The sequence below is a fragment of the Heterocephalus glaber genome, unplaced genomic scaffold, assembly GCF_053883595.1.
Source record: "Heterocephalus glaber isolate CG9 unplaced genomic scaffold, H.glaber_assembly_v1.0 deba00001451, whole genome shotgun sequence".
Classification (NCBI taxonomy): Eukaryota; Metazoa; Chordata; class Mammalia; order Rodentia; family Bathyergidae; genus Heterocephalus; species Heterocephalus glaber.
The window spans coordinates 7,488,952-7,511,859 of NW_028258301.1; the positions used below are offsets into that span (position 1 = coordinate 7,488,952).

General features: G+C 39.0%; 1 protein-coding gene across 1 annotated transcript in view; it reads left to right on the top strand.

Moving 5' to 3' along the window:
- Window positions 1–22,908, top strand: part of Zswim5 (zinc finger SWIM-type containing 5) — a 210,024-nt gene that overhangs the window by 166,554 nt on the left and 20,562 nt on the right. The window contains exons 6-11 of the mRNA XM_004872917.3: window positions 7–183; window positions 672–818; window positions 1,637–1,774; window positions 3,515–3,775; window positions 3,999–4,134; window positions 4,796–4,953. Coding sequence (XP_004872974.1) covers window positions 7–183; window positions 672–818; window positions 1,637–1,774; window positions 3,515–3,775; window positions 3,999–4,134; window positions 4,796–4,953 — 1,017 coding nt within the window. The remainder of the gene's footprint in view (window positions 1–6; window positions 184–671; window positions 819–1,636; window positions 1,775–3,514; window positions 3,776–3,998; window positions 4,135–4,795; window positions 4,954–22,908) is intronic.

The window sequence follows — 22,908 nt, forward strand, 5'->3', positions numbered from 1 at the left end:
CTCCAGACTCCTTATCCAGACCAAGAAGAACAGTGTTCACTAGAGCCATCGAGGGTCGTGAATTACATTGGCAGGATAGCCACCTACAGCGAATAATCAGCAGTGACATATATACAGCTCCTGCCTGCCAACGAGAAAGCGAGCGACTACTCTTTAATTCCCATGGCCAGCCACTGTGGCTTGGTAAGTATAGCCTTCCTTTACTGTGAGAATCTTAGAACCCAGTCTCACTTCATATAGGCCCAAATGAGCCATTTGCATAGGCAACAGCAGCACCAACTACAATTTGGACAGTCTTCATATAGTTCTTTTAAGGCCTTTAATGGAAACTGAGGATATTTATTGGAAGCCTGGGCTATTTGCATATGTACTTGGTTGAGGTACAGTAACCTCAAATAGGAATTTGTATCCTGTCCCCTATTCTTTTTATACAGCCCCTGATATAAAGTAGATATCAGATTGAATTTGAGGAACTGGATTAAACACAAACTTTTTTCCTTTTTTCTTTTCTTTTTTTTTTATACCAGGAATCAAACTCAAGCCCTCTTGCTTGCCAGGCAGGCACATTGCACCATTGAGCTACATCCCAGCCCCAAACTTCTTTTTTCAAGCATGAATTTTCCTTGTTTGAAATTTTAATTCCACCATAATATTTTCTTCTTATCTGGTAGAGCATGTCCCTACAGCTTGTGCTCGAGTTGATGCCCTGCGTTCTCATGGTTATCCAAAAGAGGCCCTCAGACTCACGGTGGCCATTATTAATACTCTGAGGTTGCAACAGCGGCGGCAGCTGGAAATCTACAAGCATCAGAAGAAAGGTATAGTCCTAAAATGTACCAATGATTAGAATGAATAATCGATAATGCAAAATAGGAAGAAAAGGTCCAAAGGGGTAGGGATAGTGGGAGGGGCAAGGGAAAGGAAAAAAGGGAAAGGAAAAATGATGAGAAATGGAAAAAATGGAAATAAAGTCTTTGTAAATAGGGAAGGGTGGAGGGGGTGAAGGGAGGGCTAGGAATGGGGAAAAAATAAGAACCAAGATGCATTATGTAAAGGTACAATTCCCAATGAGAAATGTAATTGTGTTGTGTACCTAAAATGTACCAGTAAAAGAATTTAATTTAAAAAAAAAAAAAGAAGAAGAAGAAAGGTATAGTGATTAAGAGTCATCTAATTCTAGACCTAAGGCTGATGAAGATCTTTAGGGCATAAAAGACCCAAACCCTAATTTTCATTAAATATCATGGTGTGGCAGGGGCTAGGGAATTCCAAGTAATTCTACCTGTTGTGAGGTATACCTCACTGAATCTATTTTCCCATCAGTAAATTGGGAAGATTGATGCCTGTCTGCCATCCCAGTGCAGATTGAAGGGCCCACTAAGACCCTTTTTAAGCTGACAAGTGTATATCTCCACATGTGCACTACCAGCAGGCAGCCTAAACAGACCACATAAACTTATAGCTGGCTGGTAAGCTTGTGATCATTCCTATCAACCCAAGGCAAGACAAAAAGGGAAGCTTTTCGTTGACTGTCATGATCAAGGCCCTTGAATGACACTGATAAGGAGACTTAAACAGGGAAAAAAAGCAATGTGTTTCTATCGCTGTCTAAAACTTTGAACCTACTTATTTCCAGAACTGTTGCAGAGAGGAACTACAACCATCACAAACCTGGAAGGCTGGGTGGGCCACCCTCTGGATCCTATTGGCTGCCTGTTTCTTACTTTGACTGAAGCCTGCCGCCTCAATGATGATGGTTATATGGAAGTGTCAGGTACAAGGGTCAGCCTGAGGCAAGCCAGGACTGCCTTTGGCAGGCCTCTCATCTGTGCCAAACTCTGTTCTACACCTCTTGCAGCCTTCCCCTCCCCCCATTTTGTCCACACTGGATGTCCCTGAGAAGTTTCCTCTCTTTCCCACTTTCCTGCCCTGTGGTCTGGCCCTATCCATTTTACTTTGCCAGTTTCCTTCCTCCTCTCATTTCCCTAACCATAAATGTAGTCCAGTGGAAATAAGAAAGGGAAGAAGAATTTGAAGTCAGAGGCCAGAACTTCAGAGCAGTCTAAAAGTGGGAGATAATTTCCATCAAGCCAGAACGTGTATGATCAAGCCAGGTGTGGTGGCACACACTTATAATCCCAGTTACTTGGATTGATTGAGTTCACAGCCAGCCTAAGCAACATAGCAAGACCCTACCTCAAAATATAATAAATTTATCCATTGATTTCCTTTTAACATTCTCCCTCATGATGGTTTTCTACTGATTTACAAATGAGAAATAGAGAATACTCTAACAGAATCTCAAAGTAGCCAGAACTACAGACAATTGATTTTTCTTTCCTTTATGCTATCTCTGTGTTCTTTTATTTACATCTACTTTAATTGCATTATAGTTTGTTTACAAGTATCTTTTACTTACTTAAATGTACCAATAAAATTAATTTTTAAAAAAGAAAAACACCAAGTATCTTTTACTAGACTTATCAGCTACTTAAAAGCAGAAATTATAACTTACTTCTCTTTGTAACTGCCATGTAATAGTCTTCCATAAATACTTACCAGATAAACCAAGACTTTGACTTTTTTTTTGAGAAAGGATTTCACTATGTTGTCCAGGCTGGCCTCAAACTCCTGGGTTCAAGGGATTCACTCACCTAAGCCTTCATAGTAGCTGAAACTACAGGCATCACTTCAGTGCCCAGCTAAGACTTTTAAACCTAAGCTTGTTCACCTGGTAGTGAAGCATGGCTGTAATCTCAGCTACTAGGAAGCCTGAGGCAGAAAGATCACATGTTCAAGGCCAGCTTGGACAACTTAGTGACATTCTGTCTCAAAAATTTAAAAAGGACCAAGGATATAACTTAATGACCTTGCATTTGTCTACCACACATGAGGTCATAGGTTCCATTGCCAGCACTACATACATACATACACAGAAATAAAAATAACATAGAAGTTGCAGGTGTTACAAAATATGAGTTTAACTGGACAGATTTAGATTTCTCTGGGTAGAAATAAAACGGTTAGCCCTAAACCAAGCAAATCCCCTGTACAAGAAATTATCATCTTTAGTCTGTTTTATCTACACAATGACATTTATTTACAGCCTGAAAACCTAAAGTTACACTTGGTTTATTTGTTCATTGTAGATAATATACTTAGTTCCTTCCATATGTCAGGCTCTAGAGATTCCTACAATATAATAGTCTCATCCCTTTAACTGTACTGAAATAGACAAGCACAAAAGCAGACAATTATGACATTACATTATGTGCTAGCAAAAGTGAGATTTTATACTCCCTAATTTGCCTAATCTGTTCATATATTATGAAGGAAGTAGGAATCTTTGTGGTTCTGTGTAACCTTTCTTCGGAAGATTTTTCTTACTGCTCTGGGGTTCTGACTCAGCTTCTGAGATAACTGTTTACCAAGCAGTGTCCCAAAGTGGGAGGGATAGAGGACAGAACAAACTACCAGACCCATCCTAAAGAACCTGATACCCTGTTACCCTCAGATATGAATGAAAGCAGACTCCCTGTATACCAGCATGTACCTGTGGCTGCAGGCTATACAAACAGCAGTGAGTCCTACCTGTCATTAGCCCTGGAAGTTGCTCTGATGGGTATGGGTCAACAGAGGGTAATGCCTGAAGGCCTATATGCACAGGACAAAGTGTGCCGTAATGAGGAACATCTCCTAAGCCATCTACAGGAGCTGCAACTGGATGATGAACTAGTACAAACACTGCAGAAACAGTGCGTCTTATTGCTAGAAGGTAAGTATAGAAAGGGCTGTTGTCACAGTATTATTGCCTCTGATTGTGGGCTCTCCTCTGTACTATAGTTCCTACGCTAGAGGTTTAGGAACATTTATGACATAAAAGAGTAATTAAGGTACCCATGGCTAGCAAACATACATGGAACCTGGGGCTCTCAACTCTAGGCTGGCAAATGGAGGCATAGAGATAAATAACTGACTGGCTTATCTTTTTCCTGCAGGAGGCCCTTTCAGTGGTCTTGGAGAAATCATCCACCGAGAGAGTGTACCCATGCATACATTTGCCAAGTATTTGTTCTCAGCTCTGCTGCCTCATGATCCAGATCTGTCCTATAAATTAGCCTTGCGTGCCATGAGGTAGGTAGTTCATTGTAGCCCAGTTGCTTCCACCAAAGGAGAATTCTCCAGTGCTCTTTCTTTGTTTATCCTACTTTCTTCTCTTTCTCTCTTTGTCTGCTCTGTTGATCTGCCACCAAGCCTGCCATTAAATGGCTTAGATATTTTCATATGATCTAGGATTCCTATCTATTCCTCATTGGTGACTCAGTGACTTCCTAGCTTTACTCAGAGTGGATCGTCTGAGGAACCCCTTAAGATACTAATAGATACAGAGACCTGAGTCTCCTATTCTAGAGCCAACTGGACAGCTTGAAAAGGGGTTTGAGCCTTTCTATAACTCAATTGAATTAGTTCCCAGAAACAGGTCTCCAGAAGAATCTGGGAGAAGTAGAGATAAGTATGTATACCCTAAGACATGAAAGCAGTGAGCTATAGAAATCTTGTTTCCAAACTAGAATAGGATCCTTGGCTTAAGCAGTAAGGACTATTCAGCTAGAGTTCTATAAGTGTGTGGGCACTCACCTCACATTGAATATACTATACAGGTTTAAAAACTTTCAAAGCTCTTAGTTAATATTTCTTTCCCTAGTTCCTCCCCAGTAAAGAGCAAACTTCTCTAAGGTGGTTTAAAATGGCCAGGGTCTAGATGATAGCTGATGACTCTTCCTGGGTCTTCTAGGTTACCTGTTTTAGAAAACTCAGCTTCTGCAGCTGATACTTCTCACCCTCACCATATGGTGTCTGTGGTGCCCAGCCGTTATCCTCGCTGGTTCACGCTTGGACACTTGGAATCACAGCAGTGTGAACTGGCCTCCACCATGCTGACTGCTGCCAAAGGTAAATATAGATAACCCTTGGACTCCAGCGTCCCCTCTATGCCTACTCAGCCATGGCATGTCAAAGGCTTGGCTTGCAGTCTCTTGAAGAAGAAAAGCTATTTAGTCTTTGTTTACCTTTTGGAGTGATAAAGATAATCACTTTGATTGCTTAATTAGGAAGAATACCTGGATCCAAACCAAAACTTTGCCCTAGTTACTAATTGTAGGACCCTGAGAATATATAATTAAAATATTTTTAAGCTGACTTCTAAATGTAACCTTCTATATGATAAAATCACTGATTTTTTTCACGCCTCAATTTCAGAATCTGTAAAGTGTGATCATTGTCAGTGACCTCTGCTTCCCCAGGGATACTGGAAGAGCTAATGAAGTTGATACTAAGAGCTACAGAATTCCTTAAAGATATTGGTGTATGTGATTTTTCTAGTGCCCCTTGCAAAAGGAAGGAAGTATGGAGTGAGTCTTAAGCCTTTAATCCTACCACATATTCCCTATTAACTCTGCAGGCTTCATTATGAAGAGAAGTAAAAATAAGTACCTGGATGAGAAACTATAATAAAATACCAGATACCATGGACTCTGAATATTTTATACCAGGAAACTACATAGGTTTTTGGTTTGTTTTGTTTCTTGGTACTAGAGATTGAACCCAGGGTGTTCTACCGCTGAGCTTTTTATTTTTTGAGTCAGGGACTTGCTAAATTGCCTGAGCTAGCCTCAAACTTGGAGTCATCCTGCCTCAGCCACCCAAGTAGCTGGAATTATAGGTATATACCACCATGCTCAGCTACTACATGGATTTTTTTAAGCTGTTTTGTTTTGTTTTAGATAGGGTCTTGCTGAGTTGCCCAGGCTAGTCCTAAACTCTTGGGCTCAAGTAATCTTCCCACATTAGCCTCTGGAGTGCTGGGACTAAAGCCATTCACCCCACATACCAGCTTTAAAATGTGTTTTTTGTTTGTTTGTTTGTTTTTGTTTTGTTTTGGGTTTGGGTTGGGTTTTGGTACTAGGGATTGAACTCAGGACCTTGAGCTTTCAAGGCAGGCGCAGTGCCACTGAGCTAAATCCCCAGCCCTAAAATGGTTTTTAAAAAATTAAAAATAACTTTAAGTTGTGTCTTCTTATTGCCAAAAAACCATGCTCACTGAAAAAAAGGTAAAAGATCTGGAGAAATAAATATAAATGATCAACAAACCAATACAAAACTTGAACAAAGGATGACTCAACATTTCACAGAAAAGGGGATAAAAATGTCTATAAAAAATTTTAAAATTAAAATATCTGTTGTCACTTGAAAATGCAAATTAAATTGCCCTGAGATAACATTTTTACAGTCTTATTTAAAAAATCAATAAATTTGATAATAAGCTTGCAGTGAGCAGTGGTAGCCTAGCATGGAGTACCAGATTCCAAGCAGGATAAAGATGATAACTAGGAACTCAGTGGTAGGATGCTTGCCTAGCATGCCCTAGGTTTAATCCCAAGAAGTAGAAGTGAAGTGGAAGTGAAGGAGGAGGTGAACCAGGAAGAAGGGAGAAGGAAAAAGGAAAATGAAGGGCATGATGGCACACATCTGTAACTGTAGCACTCTGGGAGAGTGAAGCAGGACTATCTCAAGTTTGAGACAAGCTTGGGCAACTTAGCCAAGAGCCTGTCAAAAAAGAAAATTAACAATTTTTTAAAAGGTGGGATGTACCTCAGTGCAAAGAACCTGGGTACAATCCACAGGACCACTAAAAAATATTCAGCAAAAGATATACAACTGAAACCTAAAGCAAGCAAAAGAAAGGAAATACTAAAGATTAGAGTAAAAGTCAATGAAATAGAAAAGCAGTAGAGAAAAACCAGTGAAACATAAAGGTAGTTCTTTTTTTTCTTTTTTTTTTTGGTACTGAGAATCCAACTCCAGTCCTTGAGCTTGCGCAGCAGGTGGCAAAACCACTGAGCTAAATTCCTGGCCCTAAAGCTAGTTCTTTATGAGACCAGTAAAGTTGAAATCTCTGTCTAGGCTGATCAGTAAAAAATAGATGAAAGATATAAATCATCACCATCAGGAATGAGAAGGATGACATCACTACAGCTTCCAAAAAAACAAAATAATAAATAAGAGAGTATTTTAAAGAACTTTGTGCCAGTAAATCCAACAATATAGATGAACTGGCCTAATTCCTTGAAAGATACCAACACCAAAGCTCAGTCAAAAATAAATTAAGCTAGGTATATACCCAAAAGAATCAAAAGCATAGACTCAAACATATACATATATATGTATACCAATGTCCATAGCAGCATTATTCACAATAGCCAAAAGTTGGAAACAGTTAAAATATCTACAGTCAAGAAACATCAATGAATTCTAAATTACTAGGGGAACCTTGGATGAAAAGTGGAATATTTACACCGTTTTAAAATATTTCACAACAAAATACTTATCAATCATAAAGGAAAAAAGTACAATTTTCATAGAGTAGAGAAAGTCGGCAGACATCACTTTAATCAGGTGGTCACAATTGCCTGGTGTGGTAGTACACACCTGTAATCCCAGAAGTCTGGGAGGCTGAGAAAGGAGGCTTGTGAGTTTGAGGCCAGCCTGGACTACATATTGAATTCAAGACCAGCCTGGAATATACAGTCAGCCCTGTCTCAAAAAAACAAAACAAAAAAATTAGCAGATTTAATCTGATAATAAATAAAAAGCCATAAGACATTGTCATGAAGTAAGATTTATCCCAGGAATGTAAGGTTGGATTTTACATTAGAAAATCAGTCACTGTATTTAACCGCATTAGAGTAAAAAAGAAAATTCATATGATCATTGTAATAATACAGAAAAGGCATTTGATAAAATACAACCATCCATTTCTAGTGAAAATATAAACTCTTAGCAAACTAGGACTACAAGGAAACTTCTTTAATGTGATAAAGGGCCTCTATGATCTATCTGCAGCTAACCTTATACTTAATGATGAAGGACCAAATGCTTTCTAAGATCAGGAACAAGCCAAGGATGTTTGTTTTTCCATTCAAATCATACTAGTGCTTCTAGTCACTGCAGTAAGACAATTCAAAGAATAAAAGGGCTGGGCCTGGTACCACTTGCCTATGGCCCCAACTATTCAGGAAGCTAAAACAGGAAGGTTACTTGAGCCTGGGAGTTCAAGTCCAGCCTAGACAACCTAGACCCATCTCAACAACAACAAAACGTGTCTGTCTACAAAGAAAGAAAAGGGCAACAAAAGCAAAGTGCAACTACAAATGGAACTACATCAACTTAAAAGCTTCTGCACAGCAAAAACTCAGCAGAGTAAAAAGCCAGTCTACAGAATGAGAGGAAAATACTTACAATCTGATAGGGATTTGATTTATAAAATATATAAGGAATTCTTAAAACTGAAAAGAGAAAAGAGAATCCTCACAACAGCACGTTCTATCCAGGCACCTACAGAACTGATCTGGGTACAGCCTCACTGGACAGGTGCCACCCCTACATGGGGAGGGGCCCAGGGTGGTGGCCGTGGTCACTGGCCCTGCTGAAAAAACAGAATGTACAACTCAACAATGGCCAGGCCATATGTAAAAGTAGAACTCTGACCCATGGCCTGTAGCAATCTCTCCCAAGAAGCCAGTTTGCTCTTGTAAGGGCAGCCAACATAAAACCTTTTGCCTCATCTTAGGATCCTGTACCCAGTGGCCACCTCAGGAGCCTGCTGTCCACCCTGAATGAAGCAGAATGACCCCCAAAACAGGTGCACTCTGCCACTGCTGCTGCTGATGACCAGTGCAGATTCTGTGGGTCAGCCCTGCAGCTAGGGGAGGACCTATTCCAGTGCCCACATCTCATGGACCTGGAGATCATCAGAATTATGCCTGTGCCTCAGACCTTCTCTGAGGGCACTGCACAGCTACTTGCTGTGACCTGCCCAGCTTTGACCTGGCCTGGTGGTTTGAGGTCTACTTCTAACTAATGAGCTCCCCACCAAGAGAGCTGCACACTCAAGAAGAGGGTCCCAACCTGTCCAAACTCACCTTTGTGGTCCCACAGGTCTAGAAACCTGCACAGCTACTGGACTACAGGGAGATGATACTAAGCAAGGGCACTCCCTCGAGGGCCTGGGGAGACCCCCTGAGGAGATCCAGAAAGACCTGCCCTTTCTAGGCAAAGGTGGGGCCCTACAGGAGCCAGCAGATTAAGCTGAAAATGGCTACAGAGGTCTGGAGCCAGCCTCCTCAAGCCCGCAGGTGCCCTAGATGCCACTGTGGTGCAGGTGGCATCAATGTCTTCATGGGGTACAACCGAGTCACACCCCGACCCTCTGTAGAGCACAATGTGCTACTCCTCTTGGTGGACCCTTAGTCTCCAGGACAGGTACTAGAGGAAAATGACACTTCTTAGCCACAGGCACCATCCCACAGCACTCCTGGGGGATAGATGAGTGTCCACAACATTTGACATGGGGGTGGGAGGGCCTGGCTGCCTGCATGTGTCCCCAGCTCTCACTAGGACATCTGCTTGGATGGTGCAGGAAAGACTGAAAGATGACCGTCTTCCAGAGCCCTTCCCTGCCTTGCCTCACAGCCAGGAGGAGACATGGAAACACATAGATAGCTCTGATTCATAGGCTTCTCCCAGATGCACCCCTCACAGCGCCACAGGTAGACTAGCGCCTGATGGAGGTCCCTGGAGCCAGCAGAGGGTGCAGAACATGCTCCCAGAGGCCTTTAAATCCACCAAATCAGGTGCCTTATGTTACTAGACACTCACCAGTGCTGTGAAGAATACAGTGTTAGATTTAGTCATTCCACAACATATGTATGCTTTAAAGCATCTTGTTGACATGCTAAAAATACAATTTTATCTGTGAATTTTAAAAACACACTGGCTGAGTAGTGCTCCATTTTATTAAAAAAACACTTTCTTTATCCAGTCTCCAGTTGATGGGCATTTGAGCTATTTCCAAGTTTTAGCTATTACAAACTCTGCTGCTATGAACATGGGTGCACATATATCACTGTGGCAAAGGAAGATCAAAAGGTAGCAAGTGCTATCTTCTGAGCAGTAATGCTGATGTAATTGAAAAAAATATAAAATTATACAAGGAAAAAAATGATGAATGACTCCATTTCAAGTCTTCAGACATGGGATAAAGCAACATTTCAAAGAGAATTCACCATATACAGGATCAAGAAAAATTTATCAGAGATAGTCAACCAAATAAGGGAAATAAAAGACTGCTCTGTGGAAAGTGCAAAGTCTTGGCATGTTATACAGCTGACATTGGAGTGATAGAGGAATCCCATCACACTGTAACTGGAGATGCTTTTAAGGAGTGCTTTGTGAGTAAACCACAACCCAAACTACAGAGCTATGGAAATTTTGAAAAGAAAGAAAAGATATTCTGTGCCAGATAGAACTATGGCCATGACTGGGGAATACATGTGAGATCTTAGACATTTGAGATCCCAGTCATAAAGACTGAGACTTTTATGGTGGAGGATATTGTAACCGGACTTCAGAAACAGTACATAAAGTGGAAGGACTTTCCTTTTGAGAATACAGAATTTCATGCTACAAAAATATCTAAATGGATCCCACCACTCCCAGTGCAGAGGAAGGGGCCTCCTGGCCACCATTCCACCACTCCCAGTGCAGAGGAAGGGGCCTCCTGGCCACCATTCCACCACTCCCAGTGCAGAGGTAGGGGCCTCCAGGCCACCGTTCCACCACTCCCAGCACAGAGGAAGGGGCCACCCAGCCGCCGTTCCACCACTCCCAGGACAGAGGAGGTAAGCTGCGTGGGCACCAACAGCACCACCACCCCCTCCCTGTCAAAATGAGAAGACATGTAAATAAGTCTCAAAACCAGACTTCCAGATCACCTAAGGCAACCCCAAAGGGAAACGAAATGGAACACTAATACTCAAACACTTGGACTCCCTGAACTGGCAAAAAAGACAATCTGGAAAAAATGAAATCAGAAATAATTTCTCAGATAACAGCAGAGATTGTGCTCATAGTGCAAGGCATGATTGATAAATCTAGAGAGGAGCTGAGGAACATGATGGAATCCCAACATAGGAAACAAATGGAATCCATAAAACAGATGCAAACAGATTTCCAGGAGATTAAACACTCCATTGAAAGTCTACACAGCAGGGGCCAGGGATATTTAGCTCACTGGTTTTGCCACCTATTGCACAAGTGCAAGGACCCGAGTTCAATCCCCAGTACCAAAAAAAAAAAAAGAAAGAAAGAAAGTCTACACAGCAGAATGAGCCAGTGTGAGGACAGAATTGCAGATATAGAAGATAAGATTGCAATTAGTGACCAGGAAAAGAAAAATTTCTTCAAAATTGTAAGGGACCACAAGAAATCAATCCAGCAGTTGCTAAATGATGCAAAGAAGAATATCATAAGACTAACTGAAAACTTTCATGCTAAAATCAGAAACAAGACAAGGATGCCCACTATCACCACTCCTATTCAATATACTTCTGGAAATATTAGACACAGCAATTAGAAAAGAAAAAGAAATAAAAGGAATAAAGGTAGGAAAAGAAGAAGTTAAACTGTCATTATGTGCTGATGATATGATACTTTACATAGAAGACCCAAAAAATTCCACCAAAAGATTTCTAGACCTAATTGACAGATTCAGTAGAGTAACTGGATACAAGGTCAACACTCAAAAAACAATAGCCTTTTACACAAATAACAGACTCACTGAGAGAGAAATTAGGGAAACAATTCCTTTTACAATAGCATCCAAATAAATGAAGTATCTAGGAATAAATCTAACAAAGGAACCAAAAGACCTCTACACTGAAAACTACAGCACTGTGAAAAAAGAGATCGAAGAGGATACAAGAAAATGGAAAGACATCCCTTGTTCCTGGGTAGGAAGAACCAATTTAGTGAAAATGGCCATACTTCCAAAACTACTATATAGATTCAATGCAATGCCAATTGAAATTGCAACAATATACTTCACAGAACTAGAGAAAACAATCCAGAAATTCATTTGGAACCAGAAGAGACCTAGAATAGCTAAAGCAATTCTAGGTAACAGAGACATGGCTGGGGGTATCACAATCCCCAACTTGAAACTATACTACAGAGCTACTGTGATAAAATCAGCATGGTACTGGCAAAGGAACAGACCTGAGGATCAGTGGAATAGATTAGAAGATGCAGAAACAACTCCAGACATGCTCAGCCACCTCATCTTTGACAAAGGAACGAACCACCATCATTGGAGGAAAGATGGCCTATTTAATAAATGTTATTGGAAAAACTGGATTTCAACCTACCAAAGATTAAAACTAGACCCATACCTATCACCATGCACTAAACTAAGATTGAAGTGGATTAAAGATCTAAATATTAAGACAGAAACACTAAACTTGCTGGAAGATAAGTTAGATAGAACTCTTGAAGACATTGGCATAGGAAAAGACTTCATGAACAAAACCTCAGCAGCTCGGGAACTAGCAGAAAGAATCAACGACTGGGATTTCATCTTACTAAAAAGCTTCTGCAAAAAAGAAAAAGCTTCTGCACTGCAAAAGAAAACACCAACAGAGCTAACAGAAAACCTACAATATGGGAAAAAAGTTTTAGCAGCTGTACCTCAGACAAAGGACTGCTATCTAGAATATATAAAGAATTGAAAAAAATCAGACCTCCCAAATTCAAAGACCCAATTCAAAAATGGGCATCTGAAATGAACAGACATTTCTCAAAGAAGTAAAAGCAGCAAACAAATATATGAAAAAATGTTCAACATTGCTGGTCATTCGAGAGATGCAGATGAAAACAACACTGAGATTCCACCTCACCCCAGAAAGAATGGCTGCTATCAAGAAATCAACAAATAACAAATGCTGGCAGGGTTGAGGGGAGAAAAGAACCCTTCTCCATTGCTGGTGGGAGTGCAGACTGCTGCAACCACTGTGGAAGTCAGTATGGAGATACCTCAAAGAACTAGGACTAGAGGTCCCATTTGACCCAGCTATTCCCCTGCTGGGTAATTCCCCAAAGAATTAAAAGAATCATACCACAGTGATATATGTGCACCCATGTTTATAGCAACACAGTTTGTAATAGCTAAAGCTTGGAAGCAGCCCAAGTGCCCATCAGCTGGAAACTGGATAAAGAAAATGTGTTTTTTTTATAAAATGGAGTACTACTCAGCCATAAAGAATGAAAAACTAGAGTCATTTATAGCTAAATGGATGCATATCAAGGCCATACTCTTAAGTGAAATAAATAGGACACACATGTGTAAATACTGATTAGTTTCTCTAGTGTGAGAAACTGATAGTGTAAACAAGGGTTAAAATGATTAAAGTGAATAATTGATCATTTGAAATAGGAAAAAAGGTCCAAAGATGAAGGAGTGAAGGGAGGGGAAGGGGAAAGGAAAAGAGGGAAAGGAAAAACTATGAGAAAAGAAGAATAACATAAGACTGATTGGACTCAATGAAGAAACAGGAGAGAGTGCAGATGACATAAAAAAAACTGTTCACAGAAGTAATGGCACAAAACTTCCCAAGCAGGGGGAAAGAACTTGACATACAGATAAGTGAGGCATATAGGACTCCAAATAGCCTTGATCAAAAAAAAATCTACACATAGGCATATAATTGTTAAGATTCCAGAAACCCAACAGAAGAACAAAGTTCTACAAGCAGTTAGAGAAAAGAAACAAATCACATACAAAGGAAAGCCCATCAGAATCACAGCTGACTTCTCAATACAAACCCTCAAGCCAAGGAGAGCTTGGAGTGATGTATACCAAGCCCTAAAGGAAAACAGCCTCCAACCCAGATTGATGTACCCTGAAAAACTATCTTTCAAAATTGATGGAGAAATAAGATACTTTCATGACAAGAGCACCTTAAGAATTTCATGAATACCAAACCAGCACTCAAAAAAATTTTAGGCAATATCCTAGGAAAAGACAATGAAGATCACAATCCCAGGAAGCACAGCAGGATGACTCCATTGGGAAAATAAATAAATGTAAAAGGGGAGAATCCAAGAAAAAGGCATGACAAAGATAAGTCAATACATATCAGTTATAACCATCAATGTTAATGGTCTCAACTCACCAATCAAAAGAAATAGACTGGCAGAATGGCTCAAGAAGCAAGATCCAACAATATGCTGCATACAAGAAACACTTAATTTAAAAAAAACTCATAGACTGAAAGTTAAAGGGTGGAAAACAATACTCCATGTGATGAGAACATGAAAAAAAGCAGGAGTAGCTATCCTCTTTGTAGATCAAGTGGATTTTAAACCAACACTGATTAAGAGAGACAAAGAAGGACACTACATCCTTCTAAAGGGAACAATCCAACAGGAAGAGATGACAATTATAAATATATATGCACCAAATGCTAGTGCACCCAACTATATAAAGCAAATACTAACGGACATGAAAAGTCATATATGCACTAATACAGTAGTAGTGGGAGAACCTCAATACCCCATTGTCACAAATAGATCAACTAGACAAAAAAATAAGTAATTCAATACTAGAACTCAATCGAACTCTTCAACAAATGAACTTAACAGTTGTTTACAGAGTGTTCCACCCCACAAAATCAGAATACATGTTCTTTTCAGCTGCACATGGGTCGTTCTCCAAAATAGACCACATACTCGCTCATACAACATGTGTAAGTAAGTGCAAAGGAATTGAAGTTATCCCTTGTATATTATCAGACCATAGTGCGATGAAATTGGAGATCAATAGCAAAATAAACTGCAAGAATTTCACAAACACATGGAAATTGAACAACACACTTCTGAATAACCAATGGGTCACAGAGGAAATTAAAGAAGAAATCAGACAGTTCCTTCAATTAAATGACAATGACAATACAACATATTGGAATCTATGGGACACAGTGAAAGCAGTCTGATGGGGAAATTCATAGCAGTGAATACACATATTAGGAAAACAGAACGAGCCCAATCAAACAACCTGATGCTGAACCTCAAGCTTCTAGGAAAAGGAGCGGGACAAGCCCAAAGCTCATACAAGGGAGGAAATTGTAAAGATCAGAGCAGAAATCAATTCAATGAAGACTAAGGAATGATACAAAAAAAATCAATGAAGGCAAGAGTTGGTTCTTCAAAAGAATAAACAAAATTGACAAAACCTTAGCTAACATTATCAGAAAAAGGAAAGAAAAGGCCCAAATCCATGCAATTAGGAATGAAAAGGATGAAATTGCAACAGAACCAGCAGAAATCCAGAGGGTCATCAATACCTGCTTCAAGAACCTATATGCCAATAAGATGGAAGACACAGAAGAAATGGACAGATTCCTAGATACATATGAATTACCAAAGTTGAATGAAGAAGTCCTAAAAATTCTAAACAACTGAATAGCAACCAATGAAATTGAAAACATAATTAAAAACTTACCAACTAAGAAAAGCCCAGGTCCTGATGGCTTCACTGCTGATTTCTACAAAACATTTAGAGAGGAACTACTGCCACTACTGTTTAAACCCTTCAATGACATTGAAAGGGAAGCAATACTCCCAAATTCATTCCTGGAAGCAAGCATCACCTTGACCCCCAAAGCAGAGAAAGACCCAACCAAAAAAGAGAACAATAGACCAATCTCACTAATGAACATAGATGCAAAAATCCTTAATAAGATACTGGCAAATAGAATGCAGAAGATCATCAAGAAGATCATACACCGTGACCAAATGGGATTCATCCCACGGATGCAGGGATGGTTCAACATATGCAAATCAATCAATGTACTACACTATATCAATAGAGCCAAGGACAAAAACCAAATGATCATCTCAGTAGATGCAAAAAAAGTATTTGACAAAATGCAACACGCATTTATGATAAAAACCCTATAAAAAATTGGAATAGATGGTCTCTACCTCAATCTGATAAAAGCCATCTATGAAAAACCAACAGCCAGTATCATACTAAATGGTCAAAAACTGAAATCCTTCACACTAAAATCAGGAACAAGACAAGGATGTCCACTATCACCACTCCTGTTCAATATAGTTTTGGAAACATTAGCCATGGCAGTTAGACAAGAGAAAGAAATAAAAGAAATAAAGATAGGAAATAAAGAAGTCAAATTGTCATTATTTGCAGATGACATGATACTCTATATGGAAGACCCCAAGAACTCCACCAAAAGTCTTCTAGACTTAGTAACCAAATTGAGTATAGTAGCTGGATACAAGGTCAACACACAAAAATGAATAGCTTTCCTCTACATGAACAACAGACTCACTGAGACAGAAATAGGGCAAACAATTCCTTTCACAATAGCATCCAAGAAACTGAAATACCTAGGAATCATCCTAACGAAAGAAATCAAAGACCTCTTCTCTGAAAATTATAGCACTCTGAAAAGAGAGATTGAAGATGATATCAGAAAATGGAAAGATATCCCCTGCTCCAGGGTAGGAAGGATCAACATAGTGAAAATGGCCATACTTCCAAAACTGCTATATAGATTCAATGCAATCCCAATTGAAATTCCTGCAGGATTCTTAATGGACTTTGAGAAAACAGTCCAAAAATTCATTTGGAACAAGAAGAGCAAAAGCAATTCTAGATAACAGAGATATGGCAGGGGGTATTACAACCCCCAACTTGAAACTATACTACAAAGCTACTGTGATAAAAACAGCATGGTACTGGCAAAGAAACAGACCTGAGGACCAGTGGAACAGATTAGAAGATGCAGAAACAACTCCAGACACACTCAGCCATCTCATCTTTGATAAAGGAGCCAAACACCCTCACTGGAGGAAAGATATCCTCTTTAGGGCCAGGGATTTAGCTCAGTGGTTTCACTGCCTGCTGTGCAAGAGGAAGGACCTGAGTTGGATCTCTGGTACCAAAAAAAAAAAAAAAAAAAGCCTCTTTAATAAATGGTGCTGGAAAAATTGGGTTTCAACTTGTCAAAGATTAAAACTATATCTCTCACCATGCACTAAACTAAAATCAAAATGGATTAAAGATCTACCTATTAAAATAGAAACACTGAACCAGCTGGAACAGAAGTTGGGTAGAACTCTTGAAGGCATTGGCGTAGGAAAAGATTTTATGAACAAAACCTCAGTTGGCCATGAACTAGCACAAACAATCAACAAGTGGGATCTCCTCTTATTAAAAAGCTTCTGGACAGCAAGAGAAACCACCAACAGTGTGAGGAGACAACCCACAATGTGGGAAAAAATCTTCACCTGCTGTTCCTCAGACAAAAGTCTACTATCTCAAATCTATAAAGAACTTAAAAGAATCAGACCTCCCAAATTTAAAGACCCAATCCAAAAATGGGCATCTGAAGTGAACGGACATTTCTCAGACAAAGAAGTAGAAGTGGCAAATAAACATATGAAAAAATGTTCAGCATCACTGGTCATTCGAGAGATGCAAATGAAAACAATGAGGAGATTCCACCTCACCCCAGAAAGAATGGCTGCTATCAAGAAATCAACCAATAAGAAATGCTGGCGGGGCTGTGGGGAAAGAGGAACCCTGCTCCACTGCTGGTGGGAGTGTAGACTGGTGCAACCACTGTGGAAATCAGTATGGAGATACCTCAAAGAACTAGGACTGGAAGTCCCTTTTAACTCAGCTATTCCCCTCCTGGGTATCTTCCCCGAAGAATTAAAAGAATCATACCACAGTGATATAGGTGCACCCATGTTCATAGCAGCACAGTTTGTGATAGCTAAAACTTGGAAACAGCCCAAATGCCCATCAACTGGAGACTGGATAAAGAGAATGTGGTTTTTTAATAAAATGAAGTACTACTCAGCCATCAAAAATGAGAAATTAGATACATTTATTGCTAAATGGATGCACATTGAGGTGATACTCTTAAGTGAAATAAATAGGACACACGTGTAAATACCGAATAGTTTCTCTAGTGTGAGAAACTGAAAGTGTAAATGAGGACTAAAAGGTATAATAGATAATGTGAAACAGGAAGAAAAGGGGCAAATGTGAAGGGGAAGTGGGAGGGGTAGGGGAAAGGAAAGAAAGGAATGGAATTAATATGAGAAAATGAAAAAATGGAAACAAAATCTTTGTAAATAGGGAGGGGTGGAGGGGTTGAAGGAAGGGCAGGGGAAGAGGGGAAAATAAGAACCAAGAGAGATCATGTAAAGGTGCAAATTTCCAGTGATGAATGTAATTTTATTGTAGACCTAAAATGTACCAATAAAATTTTAAAAAAAGAAAAGATATATCTAAATGACTTCATGGCCCCAGTCTTTAGCTACAGGGACTGGTAACTTTTAAGAAGAAATTAATCCAGTATGTACAACCATGGATCACTTGTACCTTTGTGAAAATATTTTACATAAAGCTTATATTGTATTGAATATTTATGTTAACTTCACTTGTTTGTTTTAAACAATCTGTATCATATCACATATACAAAGCACTCGTGAGTGAATTGCAGTATTGAATACTTTGTAGGCCAAGAGAACTCACAGTACCTGGAGAAAAATTTTAAATTGTTTCTCCCCTCCTATCCAATTGCCAGTGAACACATAATAGCCACTCAATACATGTTAGGATGAATGAATCAAAAGTTGAAAGGTTTTTTTATACCTCTTTGTTTCCTAAAGCTACTGTACACTAGCTTATGCCCTTAACAATCTACTGAAATTGTTCTTTTCTAGGCCACCAGTGAGTGGTTGCCAAATCTATTGGGTACTTCTTGGCTCTTCTATTTGGTCTCTTTGCTACTTAGGGCCCTGTTCCATTCCTTCCTTGAAACTCTCCCTTGGCTTCTTCTCTTCTAATTCTTTCCCTTCTTATCAGTTCCTCTTTGCTGATACGCTAAGTGTAGATAATTCCAAGGGCTCAGAATATCTACATATGTATGTATAAGTTATATATACTCATGTTTTCTTCATAGCAGTGTGTAGCATGGTAATCAAAACATGGTAATCAAAACTATAGTAGACAGCTTTTATTAGTGAGGGCACATCACTTCTTGAAGTTTTGTTCTTTTAGTTTACTATCCTTTTTTCCTCTATTAGTTTGTTCTCTTAATCTGCTGTTTTCATAGTCATCTCTAGTCATTTTCCAGTAATGGTTGATGTTTAACACTTAGACTTTGTGTTCTCAGTTAAGTCCCTTGGATGGTATTGATGAGGTAGTTTAATTTGACTGTCCTTTCTACTTAAAATTTTTGCTGATGCTTCAGAGAGCTTAGTTTGGGGTTTTCCCATTATGGAGATAGTTTCTTGAATTTTGTTATTTTTACCAGACCAGGGTATTTCATGTTCAGTTTAGAGTAGAATCTCTAGTAACTTGTAAGCTTTATAGCATTTAAGCATCTTCCTAGAACAGATTCAGATTAGTTGTTTGTAATGCATTAGGACCATCAGTGGCCTAACAAAAAAGCTCCAGAGATCATAAAATGTTAATCTTATGTTCAACACATACAGCCTTTTTCAAGTAACACCTGTTTACATCTAGGCTATTTGGACACCACCTATACCCAGCCAATCAACCCTGGAATCAATGGGATGATTTGTTATAGTCACCTCATTTTTTCTTTGATCTGAGGAGCAATAGTGCTGGCAAGTAGCCAAAGAAAATTGCCAGTTATCTAACTTCTCTTTGTTTTTTTCTTCATCTGTAAAATGAGGGCTTTTAAAAATTCAAAGAATGGGGCCGGGGATTTAGCTCAGTGGTTTCACCACCTGCTGCACAAGTGTAAGGACCCAAGTTTGATCCCCAGTACCAAAAAAATTTCAAAGAATGTTAGAATACATGATATACAGTAGTTGCTTGGCAATGGTTACTAGTAGTAGTATTCTTAAAATGCAATAAAATGGATTATTTTTTAAAACACTATATTTTTAAAAGAGCAGCACCATAATATATAATAACATAAAAATCTGTAATTACAAAAGCTTCTGCTTATCCTGAAGATGAAAACTATATTGACAGCTTTGCTAAGACACATTTTAATGAAAAGTTTAGCCCCAAACATGTAACACAGGGTTGATGAAACAGCTGTTAATAACCTGTATTTTAAAAACAATACCACCCTCCCCCAAAGAAGAAAACATTAACAATTGTTGATGAACAAACACAAGAGGTTTTAAAGGCATTAAATTTGGGGATGTGCCCAAGACACATAAAATTAGAAGACTCAACTTTAAAAATGTTTCAAAAGGTGTTTACAATGTATTTATTAGTATTAAAACAGGAAAGCATAGCCAGGCTTGGTGATACACATTTGTAGTCCCAGCACTTGGGAGGCTGTCAGGAGGATCACCACAAATTCTAGGCCAGCCTGAGGTATATAGTGAGTTTAAGGCCAGTCTGAACTACATAACAAGACCCTGTCTCAAAAAACAAAACAGGAAAGCATGGATAATGAAAGAAATATCTTAGTAAGTTCAATAACCTATACCAGTGATATGAACTCACTGCACACAGCTGGACTTGAAAAAAAAACTATGTAATTGTTTATTCCTACTTCCCATATTATGTTACCCCATTCTACACATCCCCCTCTTGAACTTCTTATGAAAAATAACATTTGTACCATTTTACTTTCTTCTATTGAACATCTGTAACACAATCTGTGACCAAGAATTTCACTCCCAATAAAGATCAAATATAAATACTTATTTTTATTTTCATACTCTATACTTGTAACAGTTAATTCCCAAGTCTTCCTAAAGGAGTGATTGCAGAAGCTTGATCAGATGTACCTTAATGATACTGTTTGCACAGTTGTTAATGCTTAGAATCATTGACAAATATTTGACACACTTTTGCTTCAAATAGTGTTTGAAAGTGAAACTGTAGATAAAGACTTTGGAGGATTTTATGTCACTAATGAGAAGATACTACTCATTACTTACACTAAAAGTTTATTTACTAAATATATAAGCGCCTTGGTACTCAAAGTAGCAGAGGATTAGCAACCCCAACATAATCATCTGGGAGCTATTTAGAAATGTAGATTCTGAGACCCACCTTCAGACCTACTGAATCAGAGTATCTGTGGATATAGTCCAAGAATCTCTGTTTTTCTTTTTCTTTTTCTTTTTTTTCTTTTTGGTGGAGGGGGCTCTTTTGAGACAAGGTCTCGCTGTGTAGTTCAGGCTGGCCTTACACTCACTGTGTAACCCAGGCTAGCCTCAAACTGGAAGTGATCCTCCTGCCTCAGCCTCTGGAGTGATGGGACTACAGGTGTGTGCCATCACACCCAGTTTAAGAGTTTTTGTTTTTGTAAATTCTCCAGGTGACTTTATGCTCACTAAAGTTATAAAAGAACTGATTTAGAGCAAATTGATATTTAAAACTGCTAATTTAAGTCGTGTACCTATTGTACATTCTTTGCAAATAGGAAAATTAATAAAATGTTACTAACCTGAATAAGTATAGCCTAGTAGTGATGATGAAGACATGTAAAACATGGGGGCGGGGGGGAATCTCCATAGACTATACAGGGCACAGGTGCAAGCAGTTAATTGGTCTTAAATAACTTGCATATTTCAATGAAAAGGTACTGTAGTCTTTTACGTAGTAGGAAAGACAGCTCATATAGAAATCTATATTAATGAGACACATGCCCTAGACCTGTTTTATTTCTTACTTATTTGTGGGGCTGGGTACCAAACCCAGGGCCTTGCATATAGTAGGCAAGCACTCTACCACTGAGCTGTACCACAGCCCTGTACCTTTTTTAAAGGCTCATTGTGGGGTTTTGTTGTTGTTGTTGTTTTAATTTTTTTTTTTGCTTAAATTCTTTTATTGGTACATTTTAGGTATACAATATGTTTACATTTATTATTGGGTGCTTGTACCTGTACATGATGTATCTTGATTCTTATTTTTTCCCATTACCTGTGCGCCCTTCACCCCCTCCACCCTTCCCTATTTACAAAAACTTTGTTTCCATTTTTTCCTTTTCTCATAATTTTTCCTTTCCCTTCTTTCCTTTCCCCTTCCCCTCCAACTTCCCCTACCCCTTTGAACCTTTTCTTCCTATTTCAAATTATCAATTATTCGTTTTAATCATTTTAATCCTTATTTACACTTTCAGTTTCTCACACTAGAGAAACTGTTTGGTATTTACACACGTGTGTCCTATTTATTTCACTTAGAGTATGGCCTCAATATGCATCCATTTAGCTATAAATGTCTCTAGTTTCTCATTCTTTATGGCTGAGTAGTACTCCATTTTATAGAAAAAAAAAAAACAACAACACACATCTTCTTTATCCAGTTTCCAGTTGATGGGCACTTGGGCTGTTTCCAAGCTTTAGCTATTACAAATTGTGCTGCTATAAACATGGGTGCACATATATCGCTGTGGTATGATTCTTTTAGTATATGTGCTGCCGAAGCAAGCACTATGGTATGATTCTTTTAATTCTTTGGAGAATTACCCAGCAGGGGAATAGCTGGGTCAAATGGGACCTCTAGTCCTAGTTCTTTGAGGTATCTCCATACTGACTTCCACGGTCGTTGCAGCAGTCTGCACTCCCACCAGCAATGGAGAAGGGTTCCTTTCTCCCCACATGCCCGCCAGCATTTGTATTTATCTTTAAACACATTCCTTCTCCATCACTGAATGTCCAGTCCTAATCTTAGTAATAGCAATGTTGATGAAACCTTTTGTCCAAGAAATCAGATGTCCTCAAGAAACCAAATATAACAAATATTTATTGTATGCATATGGACAACTATTTAGCTTGATTTGAGGTTTTATTGACTGTTTCCCTTAGAAATAGAGTACCATGCCAGGGATTTAGCTCAGTGGTTTCACCGCCTGGTGCGCAAGCGCAAGGACCAGAGTTCGATCTCCAGTACTTAAAAAAAAAAAAAAGGAAATAGAGTACCAAATATTTAGATTTATGATACTGTCTTATCATTTTACTACTATATAAACAAACTACCCT